The sequence below is a fragment of the Physella acuta genome, unplaced genomic scaffold (genome assembly GCF_028476545.2).
Source record: "Physella acuta isolate Inbredline_101_S28 unplaced genomic scaffold, ASM2847654v3 ptg000117l, whole genome shotgun sequence".
In the NCBI taxonomy this organism is placed as follows: Eukaryota; Metazoa; Mollusca; class Gastropoda; family Physidae; genus Physella; species Physella acuta.
This window is the reverse complement of record NW_026731637.1, coordinates 465,958-484,277: the sequence shown is the minus strand read 5'-3', so window position 1 is coordinate 484,277 and position 18,320 is coordinate 465,958. Positions and strand designations below refer to the sequence as shown.

The 18,320-nt window shown below is 36.3% G+C and overlaps 1 protein-coding gene across 1 annotated transcript in view; it reads left to right on the top strand.

The window, feature by feature from the left end:
- Positions 1 to 18,320, top strand: part of LOC131934756 (rho-associated protein kinase 2-like) — a 49,020-nt gene that overhangs the window by 26,908 nt on the left and 3,792 nt on the right. The window contains exons 9-13 of the mRNA XM_059290870.1: positions 4,200 to 4,398; positions 4,637 to 4,730; positions 4,814 to 4,890; positions 16,790 to 17,021; positions 17,892 to 18,060. Of these exons, the coding sequence (XP_059146853.1) occupies positions 4,200 to 4,398; positions 4,637 to 4,730; positions 4,814 to 4,890; positions 16,790 to 17,021; positions 17,892 to 18,060 (771 nt within the window). The remainder of the gene's footprint in view (positions 1 to 4,199; positions 4,399 to 4,636; positions 4,731 to 4,813; positions 4,891 to 16,789; positions 17,022 to 17,891; positions 18,061 to 18,320) is intronic.

Sequence of the window (18,320 nt, the reverse complement as noted above, 5' to 3'; positions counted from 1 at the left end):
CAAGAACGCATTTAACAATGACGTCGCTTATTGTTTACACTAAAAAAATAGCACGAAACTGATGACGTCATCTTCCGAGTTAAGAAAAAAAAGAAATGAACAAGCTCATTCAAATATTATTTAGATCTACCCACGCTATAAAATTTATACAATACAATGGACACCAGCGAGAAAAGTCTCAAATGTATTTGAGAGGTGTATAAATTCATTTAAAAATCTTGCACGGCGTAGTTACAATTAATATGGTTATAAAATCCTGTCTGTCTGGTTTTTATCGGACTTTACTAAAGATTGGATGTATTTGATGTTTTTAATATTTTCGGTAACTAAATAAAAAAAAAAAAAAAAAGCAAAAACAATTTGGTTTTCACGTGTAATGGCGACATAAACAATGGCCGCCATAAATTTTATTGTACACATTGTAAGCTAAAAATAGAAAATAGGTCATGGTGTTTAAATTTGCATAGTTATTTAAAAACTTGATCTGCAAAGTTTTGTATACAAAATAAGTATAAAGTGGGGCTGTCAGAAATCGATCACGGAGTTCCTTTACAGCCAATCAATGTTTGTCTTACGAAAGTGAAACATCGGGTTATAACTTAGGCTTGATGAAAATAAATAGAAATGTAGCCTTAAACTAAACAAATTATTTTCAAGTTCTCTGGATCTGCAACTTGTATAGCATTGATTCTAAAAATATTACAATTCTGAATTAATTTTAGGCTTAAGTTTTTAATACAATTTTATCTGTTATTAGTTTTATGGTCCTAAATCTAAAAAGCACATTTTTATTCCATGTCAACAATATTACGGAAGGAATCTCGTCAGCTCACTTGTGTCCATTTTGCTCCGGCTAAACTTTAAAAAAAATTTCTATTAGGATTCTAAATCTAGATATTCTAGATCTAGATATTGGCAAGATCTTGGCTTAGGGCGACAGAACACGGGGGCCGGTTGGCCGAAAAGTCTAGGATGAGGGGGGTCAAAACTGACCTCGACTGACTTATATAAGCTATAAATCGAAAATAAAAAGTCCATGTGGGAACCTCTTCATAACTTCTGAGGTCGTAGAATTAATTAAGCATTCAAATTCTTAATGTTTTAGAAAGCCTAAGCGAAGCTGGGCAGCATACCTAGTATTAATAAGAAGACTAAACTTAAAATTAGTTATTTAAACTATTTCCTAATTTAGTATATATATATATATATATATATATATATATATATATATATATATATATATATATATATATATATATATATATATATATATATATATATATATATATATTAATAAGAAGACTGTCTTACTAAATTTTAAATTAATTATTTAAACTATTTCCTAATTTAGTAGTTAAAAACCTATTTCATTGCAAAGTATATCATGAGACAACAAATCAAAAAAAAAAAAATATTGCTCTAACTAAATAAGGGCGAGATATAATAGTATTTTTAAAAAAGTTTATATCTCTATTGTACTTTTAAAAAAAACGCTTTTATTTTCAACATTTTATTTATACCCGCCTAAGTATGTGAATAAAAAACCGGATGCACCGTCAAAACGGCCCGGGACGAATCGATGCCGTCAAAACGGCCACGTCAATATGACCCCGTCAAATCGACCCCCGACAAAACGACCCAGTCTAAATAGCGCCGTCAAAACGGCCCCGACTTAATGGCTACCGTCAAATGGTTTTGGTTGTTTGTGGTTAGGTAAATTCTGAAAGTAATATCTCTATACTACTAAAACTCAACTTTGTTTACATGTTTGAATATTTATTTGTTTGTCTGATTGAGTACTTGAGAGAATCGGCGCTAGGTGGAGAGCTATAAAATAGTATGTAGGTAGAGAACTGTTAATCACAAATTTATTTAAAGACGTTAATTAATTTATTGATTTATTCATTGGTAGATTAACCACATTAATTTTAAGTTTTTTTTACCTTGACTGAATAGTGACGTCACATGTTTTGTTTACTTTTTAGTACAATAAAATGGCAACTTCCATCATAGACTTTGTGGCCCATTCAAAAGCTAATTTTCTGTCGGCCATATGTTTAACAATACATCCGTTTGCTGTTTTTATTACGTTGCAACACTTATATAAATTTTCAACTGTCTTTTTCATTTAGTTTTACAATAAATTTCTCTAGCTCTACAATCTGTCCAAGAAAGTTATCTATTTATTTATAGATCTAAATATCAGGTGGCCAAGAAAGTTATTTATAGATCTAGATCTGTTTCTTTGTCCTAAGCATATGAAGGTATAGTGTGGTCAGAGACATGCTCGGCTGGAATAGTTTTTTTTTAAACGATAAAAACATGTTGTCTGAGACTTGGCGGGACACAGGGCAGGTGAAGTAGAGTGGAGTAGGTCACATGTGACGTCAGTATATGAAGGGGTAGTCCGAAATCGGTGTTTTTAAAAGATAAAAAATATATTTTTGAATGTGGGGTCTGGTTTTTTGTCATGGTCCTTTACTGATAAGTTTTTCACAATGGCCAGTGAAAAACCGAGAATTTTTAATGAATAGATCCATTATTTTTTTTTTTATTAAAGTTATGATTTAAAAAAAATCTAGATTAAGGCTAGGGTTTAAACAACGTGAGTTTAGTCACGGTTTCACTGACACCCGATAGTTGATAGTCCTTAAATGTTGATTAGAGTTGGTTATTAGCCACCCCATCCCTGTAAGGGCTTGCTTTGGCCTACCTACGTCCCTCTTTACTTCGAGATTCCAGTTTAGTGACCGTCTAGTGATGTTGCTAGTTTCTTTTCAGCAAGATGTGTCCATTACTTCTCCATTGGTGCTTTTGTATTTCTTTGTCTAAAGTTTTTTTGTGCCCAGTTTTTCTCCACAATTCGGCATCGGTAATTTTTCAGGCCACCTGATGTTCAATATGCGATGAAGGCATCCGTTAATAAAAAGTCTGAAGTTTATTGTGGTTAGTTTGTGTTATTCTCTCCGTCTCAGAACCACTTAGGAGAACAGATTTCTCATTGCTATTGAACAGTCTTATTTTGGAGAACTTGACGTCCAGAGTTTGCGGAGTAGTGTTTCTTCCACACTTTTTTCTCCGGGGGGCACTTGAAATTTTCGGGGGGGGGGGGGGGTGGCGGTAGACTTTCTTCGGGGGGGGCGGACACTGTTAAAAGTATATATTTTCAATATAAATTATATAAATTTCATTTCGTTCGGGGGGGGGGGGGGGCGGTAAAAAATTTTCGGGGGGGGGGGGGGGGGGGGGGCTAGCCCCCCCGAAGAGATGTCTGGAAGAAACTCTGTTGCGGAGTGTGTTGTATGCGTACATGTCCTTAAGTGTGAGCTCCTTTTTGCTGTCAACTGTCATTGCCTCTGTTTTTTTCCCAGTTGAGCTTTAAGCCTGATTTCTTCACTGATTTTGCTTTGCTGTTGTTGAAATGAGAGCAGGCTGATGTCATCCGCAAAATCTAGGTCCTGGGCTGTTCAATGAGAATTCACTAAATAACTGCCTTTTTGTCTGAGGTTTTTCTTTTCATAATCCATTCAACGACTATTAAAAAGATCATTGGTGGAAGTGTGCAGCCTTACTGCACTCCGGTTTTCACTGGAAAAGGGCTAGTTAACTTGTTGTTGGGAATAATGTGGCAATTTGAGTCTTCGTATAGCAGCTGGGTGATGTTGAATTTCGGAGGGATCCTATCAACTTCCCAAACGATATCTCTGTCAAAATTGTAGAGAGCGATTGCCACTCAGTTGACTGAGTGTATAGTGAATAAACCTGCCTGTTCTGATCCAAGGCCCTCTTCAGTCTCTTAAGCATAATTCTCGACAGATAATAGCAAGAATCCTCTCCGATTTTTACATTGAGAAAGGTCACCTTTCTTTGGTAGATTTATATCCTAGTTTTGAATTAGTAGGGACTTATTTTTTTGCAGATGCGTCTGTTTTAAGTGGGATTTTATCGGGTCCGGCCGACTTACCATTCTTGATGGCAGTAAAAGAATGTAATTAGATTTAATGTAATGATGTTCTTTAATATTTCACAAGGCAAATAATGAACCTCATCAGTGTTTTCAAGCTGGGTAGGCCAATACTCAATTTTAGATTTCACACTTTGAAGAAGAAACATCATTTTTTAAAAACATTTTAAACTCTAATCAAAATTTGCTCACTTTTGCTTACTTAGTAAATAAGTGTAGGTTTAGATATGTGCAGGTGTTTGAGAGACAGAAGTGTTGGACATTGCAGGGTCTCCATTAATGCTCAGCTTCAGTTGGCCCTAGCTAAAGCTGACAGTGAAACACTGGCCAGGCAAATCGCTGAGGAGCAGTTGTCAGACTTTGAAAAGGAGAGAACCATGTTTGAGATTGAAATAAAAGAACTGATGAGTCGCTTCAAAGTTGAAGTGGAAAATGTAAGTCTAATTACTAGTTTGGTCTTTTATTTACATAATGTTACATTTAATTAGTCTGAACTGCAAAGGGGGATATTACACTTTAATAAAATATAACAATTATGTGACCAATTTTAATTTCTTGGCCTTAGATTATTTACAAATTATTCTTCTTTTTACATTTTAACTAAAGTTATACATATCTTCATATTATAAATGAGAAGTTTTATGTCAAGAATATAATGCATATTTTTTCCAGTCTGAGATTCTTAAGCACAACTTTTCAACCGATATTGAAAAACTTCAGCAAGAAAATGATAGTCTTAAAAATAAGATAGCAACACTGTATAAAGGTAAAGCTTTTTAAAAACTTTTTTTTCTGTCATTTATTTCACATAAATTAAAAAAAAAATATTGTGTCTTGCAACTATTGCAGAAGTGAATAACTCCAAAAAGAATGCTGTTGGGAAGTTAAAGAAGAAATTGGAGGAAGAGAAACTGAAGAAAATCCAAGTTAGTCTATTTCTTTGTATGTTGGGGTAATGAATAAAATTTTCAATTCTGAGTGCTTTGTTCTAATAAATTTATAGCTTATTATGTACACCAAGTATTATGTTATATATTTTTAAAAATGTTTTTGAAAGCTCTTCTTGTCGTCCAATTTTAGTAATTTTATAATCTTAATTTTTACATGAGGTTTTAAATAATCATACACTGGTATAGCTTATAATTGCATTAAAACGTAATATTACATGTAACACATTCCTTAAAATGTGATTAAGTGATTATATTACAACCAATAGGGGCATCTAAGGCAGAGAAGAGTGGATGTCAATATATTATCAGTAATACCAGTCTGGTAAACTAGAGTTGGACAGTTACATCTTTTGTTTTAGCGTCGGTTGATCAAGATCTTGAGAGAGACCCACAAAGTCATTTTATAAAATAGTTAAATAAGATAATTGAGCTTCTTCTCTCACCACTGTATTTCTTGCTACTTTCTAGGCTGTTAACAGGCTGGCTGAAATTATCTAAATTTTTAAATTTTTATTATTTTTTAATTTTAATTAATTTTAATTTGTTTTAATTTGTTTGGTTTGTTGATTTGATTGTTTGTATGTTTAAAATAATCGAGTACAAAAATAGAAGTTCTTCGTGTAGGTCTCAACAACCATTAACAACATCTGGTACACATTAACGCAAACATCAAAGATTTTCGACCTCCAGCGAAGTTTTCCCGAGGTTGAGTTTTTTGACAGGTGCCGCGCAGTGATGAATGGCTTTCCTCGCTCGGCTTGATAGCCGACCATGTTTATGACCGCAGGCGTGGGTTCACACCGTGTATTGGTACGTGAGCACGTCTCTGGAATTTCGCTTGTCTTACACGAAGGGGAAGTGGAATGTCTTTGTCGGGTAAACGTAATGACTTTACCATTTCCACATGGGTTGTCTCCCCCGCAGCGCTAGGGTTATTTATAAACCAACTTTCTTTGTTCTTCCTCACGCAGCTGTAAAAGTAATTACGTCTCCGCGAAGTTTATACGGCGTTTATCTGAATACCACCTGGCCAGCACGAGACACGCTGGCGCCACACTTAACGTAGGCGCTAGGGTTTTTTCATTACCTTGTTTTTAGGTTTTCTGGCTAGACCTTTTTTGAGATACACGTACACACATTCACACACACTAAAATTAGAACAAAAGTCTTCTTATATTTTATTTATTTATTTATTAATGTTTTTCAAGTCATCAAAGGCTTTTAAAATATCATGCTATAAACTTAACAAGCGCTCAAAACAGACGACTCATAGTAGCACCAGAATCTGTAGGAAAATTAACATCGGTCCCATCTATAAGATCTCTAAGATTTAAAGTGTTTTTGTTCATGAATTGGCTGACAATCGCCAATTTAAATCCGGTGTGATTCGTCGTTCGTATTTCCGTCACTTTATTGTTACCTCTGGCCACAAGTATCCAATCTTCAGTAGACATCTTAAAATAATCTTTTATAATTAGTTCCAATAATTTCAAGTGTCAAACGTGTTATAATACGATCGTTAATATATTGACGATTCGCTGACGCCGAAAAGGGTTGTAATATATCTTTTAAATTTGCACCGCGAGCTTTCTTCAAAACAAAATAAGCTGCATATAAACCACAACTGTTGGTTAGAATATCTTGTAACACTTTTGAATTGTAAACGAGTGGTCTGTTTGAATTATTTTTTATAAAAGACAAAATGGCTGGCTGCCGAGGTGGTAATCCAAAACTATCGAAATAAGTAAATTGCGATAGACCGTTGAAAAATAGACCAACCCAATGACTCCCTGCGTCCGCGGACGAATCCAAATTTATAATGAACGCCGCTTGCTTCATTCTATCGAGACGTTCGGGTAACTGATCACACGCTAAAACAGCAAAGAAAGTTGTGCGTTGCACAAATAAATCCGCGGCCAGTATACTTTGTAGTTCTCTTGTATTCATTTTCTTTTATAGGGTGATTTATGTAAGCCCTGCTAGGGGGGGGGGGGGGTTACCTAAAATCTACCCTTCTAGGCTTATCTAACTAACTGCCCGGTCAGTGCAAGCCCGGCTAAACCCAGACTGGTTAATAACCTAACCTTAGTCTAAATGATAAAAACAAAAAAAGCTTTAACAATATAATACAATTTATTTAACAAAAATATGGAACCAAAACTTACATAAACAACTAGAATCTAGATTCAGATCTAAACAAAACAATTTATATACAACAAAACACCCGATTTCGGACTACGTCCTAGAAAAGGAAAAAAAATGACACATTAATTAACATAAAAAAATTATATACAAAGTATTAAACACAGGCTGACTGGATCACATCTCAACAGCCTGCAGGTAGTTCACACAGAACACACTCCTGGAATATTACCAGGAAACTGAGCTCCAAACTACTAGCTCAACAGACAGTTACCAGCCTAACAAAAGGCTCACGTAATATAAAATCTATTAATGTCATGTGCACATCCCTAGTGACTTAGAATGAACCAAACACTCTCTTGGGGATCAACAAAGATCACCACAGGAAGTGTAAGTCAACTATAATGGCTTTAAAAAAGTATAAACAACTTACAAGTAACATAACCAAACCCGACAGTCAGGAATGAACCGTAACAGTGAGTCAGGCAACAATAACTCCACTACTTAACCCAACAGCCAGGAGTAAACCATAACTGCGGGTCAAGTCTAAAATAACTTTATCCCTGGCTTAACACCAGCCCAAGGGATACAACCAATAAAATATGTGTACCACTTAACCCAACAGCCAGGAGTAAACCATAACTGTGGGCCAAGTATAAATAAGCATTATCCCTGGCTTAACACAAGCCCAAGGGATAAAACAAAGTAACAAAATAACATAATAAACATAATAATATAATAAAACTCAGAATCTGAGTCCACATGGTTTGACAAAACCACAATGGCGGTAAGAAAACAGCCACAGAAAAAAGCTTATGGCCAGCAATGAAAAATAAACAGCAAAATAAAAATAAATATGTTTCTAACTTACCAGGTTTGCAACGAACAAATACACAAAATGATAAGAGCTAGATGATGTTCTTCTGACTTGATGGTAAAAGGAACGCCTTCGACCTTACCTCGTCACTTCAGCACACACAAAAGGACAGAATCATCAAGCCGGAAATCGACTTTCACACACCTCACACACTACACGTAAACAAATAGTCCCTAATTCACAGATAACAAACCAAACGCCACGAAACATGCAACAGAATTATATAAAAAGACACTTAATATAAACCTTGACAACAATATAAACGAAATATATACAAACTAGCTGTAAACAGGGACATAAACAGTAAGACAGCGGCGCCATAATACGGGACTACACAACTAAAAACTACGAACAATTTACGACATGAAACGAAACGATACATTCGCCTTCTAAGTTACGAATAATAATAATAACAGATTAACACACTCCAGCCGCTCACATTTAGGCGGTGTAATCTGTCAGCACTTGCCTCGTTTTCGAAATTTCTAACCCCGAATCAAGCTCAGCATACACAATAACTTGAATCGGGTCAGCTGTAACTTGTGAAAATTTAAGTTCAATAGAAACAGGTCCAGATTTAGCCAATTCAAATTGTTCACCATCCAAAAGACTAGGGCTTTAATCAAAAGTAAATAAGGTATACCCGTTCTTAAAGTTTTTATAATCTATCCCATTCCCAGCATCTTTTCCAACCATACCAAGAGCGATGTTACTATTGAAAAACGCTCTAATGGCTTGTTTCTTATCAAAGTCCATGACCAGTGGTTTTCCCGATAACGAGCGGCCATCAACGCTTACATTTAAATACGTCAAGTGAAAATGTTGAAAATTGAAGGGGTTTTTCATGTAACTTCCATTAAAGGCTGTAGAGGCGACTAGACCGATCACTAAACGGGTGGGTGTTTGACTCATATACAAATTGTCTTGGTTGTGACTCAACATGCCTTTCGGTATAGCAAAGGTCTTTATAACAACGCGTTTCAAAAGGGTATAATTGCATTTATTGTCGTTAATGCCTTTTCGTGTGCGATAGAAATGGCGGGGTTAAGTCTGGCCTTTCTAACCACCAATGTTGCGTACTTTATAACCGTTTTATATCCCTTGTTTGGCTCTGCTGTCAAGAGAGTAAAACTATCTTTTGTGGGGGTTAGATTAATTTTAATGTCAACACCATTTAACATATACCGATCTTGGGCGAAAATGTCAGAGTGTATACGTCCCATCATATCGATCTCATGACTTTCAGCAGCGGTGGTGCGGCGAATCCTATACCCGTCATTATTGTCATCTTTGAACTCCTCGAAGTAATAGGCTATGTCCCTCGCATAAAGAGCGGCCGATAGAGACCCATTCTTGGCCTCTTCCCCGTAATTTAACGTAGTCTCCAGATAGGCGCGATACGGATAGGTGTTCTCACCAGCAGTAATTAGCGTATCGTTTAGAGAAATATCCACGTGTGAAAATAAACTGTGCAAGAAATAATTGACGGTTGCGACATCAGCGTCCGCTGGTATTGAATCACCATTCGCTAAGGTCACTTTAGCGCGCACGTGTAAATAAGTATTAAACAAATCGAGATAGTCTTCACTGTTGCCAGAAATTGCAAATTCTATAGGTGCACCTTGTGCCAAGGATGCCAGGGGATGTATTTCAATAAATTGACCCTCCTCGACGGCAGTTTGTGTCGGGGGTGTACTAAGTAAATCCAATCCAGAATGTAAGCACTCACATGAACTCGGGTGAATAAGAGCCATGGTTAAGCAAATATATCTGAATACTTGGGATGCTTCTTCTTAGTCTTAGCACACGCCTTCAAATGTTTGTGACTTGATCTGTGTGCTAGTTTTATCTGTTGTTCGAAGGGTTCACCTGGTGGTCTCGAGAGCCCACGCTTTCTTCTCAACCCGCTTCCTGATTGGTTTTGTCCCAGGTGATCAACGGCGCCTTGTAATAAACGATGTCCAGCTTCCTTGACGTGTTCTTTGAACGATTCTCCAACGTCTCTTCCCGCTAATGCGTCGTTTGCAACTTGCAACCCGGTACTAACACCTTCTCTGAGTAAAGCCTTACCTCCCGTCTTTAACCAAGGGAGGGCCATTCGACCTAGACCACTAAAGAAACTACCAATACCGTGTCCTCTCTGATTTCGTCCACCGATAAAAACGGGTAAACCATCACCGTACTGGTTACAGTAAAAATCCTCGTACAATTTAGGGTTTCGATGTAAAAGCGTGTGTTTCACCATGGTGTGAGTTATTCAAGATCGAAATGTTTACGTGTTCTAAAATGGAGTGTCGACACTGACGTTCCACTTGTGAATGAGAGCGTTTGTCCCAACTCGTCGCATAAAAGTATTTCCACAGTGTCGAATGAAAATCGGTTTAGGGGGATGTAGTGGGGTTTGTCGTAAATACGAAAAACAGAACTTGGTTTCTTCTCAACGATCGGTACGGTCCGAAGCAAAGGGACCATTACATCTCCAACCGGTCTCGCTTCTACGAGATCACAATAGACGAAAACTGTTTTTACTTCGTCTTCAGCGAGATGTTTTTCTGTAACTTTAACAGGAACAATCATACAGACTGTCAACCAGTCACGGACGGTCCTTTCTATCCCCGACGCAATTACTTTTAAAACAACTTTCTTAAATCCCTTGTTACAGTTTGAAGTTATAATTTCCACTTTTCGTTCATGTACATATCTTTTTAATAGTTTTTTTTATAGCGTTGACAAGCAGGTCTATGTTTTGGTATTTGGAATGTCGTAATCCAAATAGAAAAAGGTTAACGTCTTCACCTTCTTTGATTGAATGATACTGAAGCCAAACTTCATGTTCTCTAAGCATACAAAATGCATTCGGCATTTGAATCTCGACCAGACCAACCTCGAAGTGTAAACTCACATCAATAGTCTGTGGTAATTTAATGAAAAAATGACCAGCGTCATTGTCTGGAAATACATTTGGTGATGTATTGCTAGGCAGGGTCACATAAAAACTCATTGCAAAGCTTTGCTCCTTGCAATGGTTGAGTTAGGTAAAATATATCCGAGACAGCTGGATAACAACACGACCTAAAGTTTTCCCTCCTTGTCGTCAACCGTTCCACGCGTCAGATTAAATAGTGAAAAAGCAATGACGACAAATATAACCATCATTTGAGACATGAAAACGATTTCCGGTCGTGTCCTTAGTCTACCGAACCAACTCGAAATGGTCGAACCGATAGAAGATGTGGTGGATCTGGGTTTCACCTCGACCCCATCGAAGATCTGAGCGTTTCTTCCACCACGGTCTCATCCAGACTTAGGCTTTTTACTGTTTCCTCCATCCTTAGTCTTTATATTTCGAAATGTCTCTAGCTGAAATCCAACTGTTGAATGAAGGGTTATAACTGAGCCACTTGACTAAATACTCTTTACCACCGACACCCTTTCTTTCTTGTATAATTTGTTCGATGCGGTACACTTTATTGTCCCCCACTTTCTGAAGTTCCTCTTTGTAAAACGAGCCTTTCAATGCTTCACCCGAATCATCTTTCAAGACGTACGTTACGGGTGTTGTTGCGTTAACTCGGCTCACCGTAAACAGTTCTTCCGTCCACGAAGGGGTATAACCCTTTTTAAACGTGTTTCGGCTTTGTCCGATCCGTACACGATCACCTTCGTTAAATACTTTTCGATAAGTAATGTCCCCTGGCTCGTATAAAGTATTCCACACCCTTTCTTGATTAGTCAAATTAACATTCACATGGGCCATACGAATACTCCTATGGTACGAGTGGTTATAGTTGGTGATCAAGTCGTCTACTACATCGATGTAACGAAGACGATTTGTTTTTGTAAAGTACCGCCACATTTTTTCTTTTAATGTGCGATTGAATCTCTCAAATATAGCCGCCTTAATATCTTAATTCTCACTGGTAAAGAAATGGACGCCTTCCGTTTTAAGAAACTTTAAAAATGTCTTGTTGACAAATTCATTACCTTTGGTTGTTTGAAAATTTATAGGTTTTCTAGTCGTAAATATTTTACGTACGGCCTCCACTAGAGCCTAACCTGTTTATTTCTTTATCGGAATCGCCCAGGCGAATTTGCTAAACACATCGATGCAGGTCACTAGGTAAGAAACACCGTTATTTTCCTTTCGTAACATGCGCATATCTATGAGATCAGCTTGAAACTGCTGATTTATCCCACCGGTGATGGTGGTGCGCCTCTGAAAGCGTCACCGAAGGGGTTTATGTAACGTGTAGGTATCCTGATGACTTAGCCATTCTTTAATTTTTTTTACTTCCAATTTCAGGGTGCTTAAACACACCGCCGTAGGCACCTGGTCTACTAGGATCATAGTAATGTCTTTTTAGTATTTGGTTTTTTCCCACTCGTCCCATTTGATAGTGCTTGTTTTAGTTTTCTTACTTCTGGTACGTTTCGAGGGTGGTGTTTTTTCTACGTGTGTCTTCTTTTTCTTAGATGGGTGAATTTTAGAGTCAGGCGAGACGAATTTTGTTTTAGTTTCAGAGTCTTTTATGTCTATCGTTTGTTTTTTAGGTTTCGTTATGTTTTCTTGTGGTTTTTCAACCTCGGTCGTTGGGGTATTCACGGTGGGTGGTTTCACATCGACTAATCCTAGGATTCTATAATCACTAAGTCGTGTCGTGTGGAGCTGTAGTGTCTTTTGATATTGTTTCACTTTGTCATGTGGTGACAAATCTTCCCTATTTAAGATATGTTCCAGTTGCATATCCAAGTGGCGTAGACTATCGTTGAGTGTGTCGGGTGCTACATAGGGTTTTTGTTGCATAGACTCTAATATACTAGGATCCATTAAAAGCATTTTCCGGGCCATCCTTAAAATCCCAAGACACATTTAAGCACACCAAGGACTGGTCCGAGTAACGCACCTATGAAACCGCCGGTCTGTAAAATTTGCTTTCGTCTTTTGACGGTTAATTTCTTTTTGGTAAGTTGTCTCAAGTTCACTTTGTGACGACGCAAACGTCTCTTCTGAGCCGGTGTGAGGAGAACGTTGCCTTTTAAGACATTGTGACAGCACTCGCATAACGTTTTTACGAGTTGTGGCGAAGCATTTTCGACAACTGCTTTCACGGCGGGTGGTTTTGCCCGAGCCAAAAACCTTAACATTTCACCTTGTCGTTTTAACGACTCAGACATGGTTGCTTTATTTTGGCACGTAAACAACTTGCTGCTCGTAAGAAAAGATACAACTGCGTAATCTCAGATTACCCGGTGTTTCCTGTCGAAGGTCGATCAACAAACTTTCCTTTAAAACTTTCCTGGACATACGAAACGCGACCTGGGTACATTTGTTTTGCCAAATTTGTAATTTGTGAACCGTCTCTAGGGTTCTTGAACAACACGATGTAAAGGTAAATTGAGACTGATGGTTCTTTGTTCTTTATTTTTTCCGAATAGGTTTTGGACAATATACATGACACTAATATTACGATCGTGACTCCCTTTCGTAAACAATTTTGTAATTCGCTCCTCTGTTTCCGCCATCAAATCATCGATGACGACTAGACGTCGACGTTTTCCATCACCCATTGATCCATTTTCTAAGTCAGGAAGACCTTCCACAAACTGAACGTTCTTCATGGTATCAAACAAAGGCTGCCACTCCCCGTAACAATAATAAATTTCCTCAGGTGCAGGATTCATCATCCCTGACACCTGGGATAAAAACGTTTTAACAAATACCGTTTTACCACTCCCAGTAGGTCCAGCGATCAGAGCCGTAAAGGGATGTTTCCATCTCGGATCCATCGTTTTAAATGGTTGATTTTGATTCTAGTAATACACCTTATACAAGAAACCTATTTTACTATATATCCTTTGCTCCTGTTCCACCTTCACCCACCTGCTCACCCACCTCACCGAGGTGTTGGAGTATTTCCCCCTTCGCCCACTTGCTCCCCCTTCACCCAACCCTGTCGGAATGGTAAAGTCATTACGTTTACCCGACAAAGACATTCTACTTCCCCTTCGTGTAAGACAAGCGAAATTCCAGAGACGTGCTCCCGTACCAATACACGGTGTGAACCCGCACCTGCGGTCATAAACATGGTCGGCTATCAAGCCGAGCGAGAAAAGACATTCATCACTGCGCGGCACCTGTCAAAAAACTCAACCTCGGAAAACTTCGCTGGAGGTCGAAAATCTTTGACGTTTGCGTTAATGTGTACCAGATGTCGTTAATGGTTGTTGGGACCTACACAAAGAACTTCTATTTTTGTACACGTTAGCGTTACTTGATATTTTTAAACATACAAACAATCAAACAAACAAACCAAACAAATTAAAACAAATTAAAATTAATTAAAATTTATTAAAATTAAAAAATAATAAAAATTAAAAAATAAAAATTAAAAAATAAAATTAAACTAATTAAAAAGTAATAAAAAAATAATTAAAAATAAAAAATTCAAACTAATTAAAAAATAATTAAAAACAAACTAATTAAAACAAACTCATTAAAAACTAATTAAAAAAATAAAATAAAAAACTTATTAAAAACTCATTAAAAACAATTTAAGTAACTAGGTCACCGGTGGTGATTACGTCACAAGGTCACCCCCTCACCTGCCCTAATGACCTACTGACCTACTCCCCCTCACCCACCTGCTCACCCACCTAACCCAGGTGGGTGAGTATTTTACTATATCTCATTGTACCTTCGCCTCACCCAGTTTGGTGAGTATTTTACTATATAACCTTTGCTCCGCATCCGCATCCGCCTCACCCATACGACCCAAAAGGGACCTAATATACTACTTACATCCACACACACAGACAAACGGACAGAATTGCAAAACCCAGTTTTCCCGAAATTTTGAAAAATCTGCATTTATAATTTTTACCTGATTAATATAAGTCCCCTATACTCAGTATATGATGAAGTATTGATGTGTAAAACGATAAAACTATCAAAACTTGTGATTTTTTTGCACAATTACAATACTTCCTCCGTACGAGAAAGTAAAAATACAGCATAAAACAAAATTGTTAACATATGTGTTTACAAAGGACATAGTAATTAATGGTATTTTTTTCAATTTAATTTAAAATGGAGAAAGTTTTGTAAAACAGAGTAAGCAAAAAAATATCTGCATTTACGCGTCATATGAAATCCTATTTTTATTTAGACATAATGCTATTGTAAAGGGGTCATCCGTAAATGACGTCACGCTTTTTTTTGGACGATTTTTACCTCTCCCCATCCCCTCCGTCACACGTCGTAACAAAATGCCAGAACCCCCCGCCCCCCCCCCCCCCACTAAAATGACGTCACACCTCAGCTTTCAACCCCACCCCCTCAAAATTGCAGTTGAATTTTTTTTAAACATCGATATTTTTCTAAAATCTCGTCTGAACTCTATCAAAATAGAGTATTTTAATCAATTCCTATTACAATTTATTAAAACAGTTTTAGAAACGCGAAATAACGTCTAAAATTAGTTTTCTAACATTCCTTTTTGTATAATGCAAAAGTGTGACGTCGCACTATCTGACAGTACATTCGGTGTATAAAATAAATGAAAGGTAGTAATTAAAATACATGTCTTTTATATACCACAGTGCTTTATATCAATCCATGTAAATTATATAATTTGTTTCCAACAACAAAACAAACTAAAAGGAAGTTTTTTTTCTGATTTAATTTTAGTAAGTCATCTATCATGTGAAGTAATTGGTACAAAAAAAATGTAATTTGTATTTTTTTTTTTCAGAAAAAAAATATATTTTTTGTAAAGGGTATTATAGTTATTTTTATTGTGATTTACGTCAATTAAAATGTTGAATTATAAAATGAAAATTTGTTTTGAAAATTGTAATGATCAATATTGAGTTTCTAGGCAACAATTTAGATTTTAGTAAAAAAAATTAACAGTTTTAAATTATTATACAATGACGATCAAGTCGAGTTTTCTTTACTATAAGCGTGTCACCCATAAGTCCGCCACACATATACAGAGAAACAAAAGCCATTTGAACTTTAATAATTAGACTAGCTGCATACCGGTACTTCGCCACTGGTGGGAAATTTAAATAATACTTTTCAGAGGATAGAAAAAAAAAACAGGCACAAAAAACATCTCTTTTTAAAATCTTGTAAAATAAATGTTAACTGCAAACTTAAAATGAAGACCAGGAAGCGAATTACAGAATGGGAAATTAAATATCTCACCATCACCCGCATAAAACCACGAACCATACACCGTACCAAGCTTAACCACACACGCTAACCTCAATAATACACAACATACCCCTTCCCACACCAACATACTCCACCTGATAAACTATATCATAAAATACAACCCGCGACCAACATTTCAATGTACTACACAGCATAACCCACACACATCACTTCACTACACTCGCCCTCCACATCTAATAATTCATCTCACACATACACTCCATTTTCAACGCACCACCAACACTACATACTCCATCACACAACAACTTTTTAAAAATTAATTTTTATTTTTATTATCTTTGATCGAGAAAATTGTTTAAACTTCATAGCGTATTTCTTGATAAGTAGATTTCTAGATCTAAATCAAATGTCAAATTTACAATTGAGGTGATCGCCAGAATCGCGTTTATCATTGTAAATTATAGCCTAGAAGAGCATAGCATAGAAGCATAGATTTAGCATAAAAGCATTAAAACAGATTTTTAGGTACTCAATACACACAATACTCAATGCCTGGAAAAAACACTGCTTATATTTATAGACTAGCGGCTTATATCATAGATTGTACTTTTAGTTTTATCGAGTAAAAAATTGCTTAACATATAAAATTCTGATTGGTGAACTTTTATTATTCATAGGAGCGTGAAAAATGTAATAAAATGGTAGAGAAAATGCAGAGGGATGCTATAGAAGCTCTGCAGTCTGTATATCAAGAAAACCAAGCTAGGCAAAGACTTCAGATAGAAATAGATGCTAAAGACTCAGAACTAGAGCAGCTTAGGCAGAAACTAGCATTTTTCTACTCAGACACTGCATCATTTTACAGTTGCGATACCGATGACAGCAAAACTGTGTCAGAGGATTTAGGAGGTAGGGAGGACCCCATTTACCTTAATTTTTAAAAGCGTAGAATTAGTTAAATAGTTTATAATTGAATATAAAGTTGTATATAATTAAACCGGGAGTGATCTCCCCTAAACTTTCTCGAATAGTCTAATATAAAACAACAGGGGATGGCAACTCGGGAAATAGACATGAGTTTTAATCAATTTTTAATTACTTAAACTTTATAAAACAGAATAGAATCTTGTAGAAAAAAAAATTGCACACTAAGTGAACGCAAAACAAAATGTGTATTATAGTTCGGAATATTATTGGGACTTTCTAAATTCATATGCGTTTTTTAAGAAATCGGAAAAAGCGAAAATTACTACTTCCATTCAACGGAAATTATTCAAAATTTGGCAGAAGGCAGAGAATTAGATATTTTACTTACAATTTCATTTATTTTTCTGAAATAGTACTCAAGTTATTCGCTTTTGAAAAATTCAAAGTAGAAAAAGTTCCACTTCCATTATTGGAAATTGCTCAAAAGTTGATACGGATCTACGATTTTGATATAATACTTATATATGAAATTTCAACAACCTAGCTGTAACGGTACTCAAGTAGTAATTTACGCTATTTCCGATTTCTCAAAAAACGTATGTAAATTTATAAAGTACTAATAATATTCCGCACTATTATGCACATTTTGTTTTGGCGTTCGCTTGGTGCGCAATTCATTTTTCTATGAGATTCTATTCTATTTTTAAAAGTTTAAGTATTTAAAATGGATTAAAAATCTATATCCCGAGTTCCCATCCATTGTTCTTTTATATAAGAATATTCGAGAAAGTTTAGGTCACTCCCAGTTTATTAATATAGGATATCTAAATACACAACTTCTTCATTCACCAGTGTCATCAGATTCCCACATGGAGGGGTGGCTGGCAGTACCCAACCGCAACAACATAAAGAAGTATGGCTGGAAGAAGCAGTATGTGGTTGTCAGCAGTCGTAAAGTTCTCTTCTTCAACACAGAAAATGATAAACAAAATACAGATCCAATAATGGTATTAGATATAGAGTAAGTAATCAGCTGGTCATTCTTTAAATATATGTTGCCTTGTACTGTATTGTTTATTTTTAATTAAAATTGTTACTTGGTTGTTCGTTAAAGGGGCTTAGGAGAGGTGCTAGTTACAAAAACACAAGGGGTTAATCCAAGATATTGGGAATGAGCAGGTCAGGGGAAATGTAAAATTTAATTAAATGTTATCAGCTCACGCTGGTCGTTAGGGGCTTCGAGCATGAGTGTCAGGTAATGATGGGAAGACACCCGCGGTG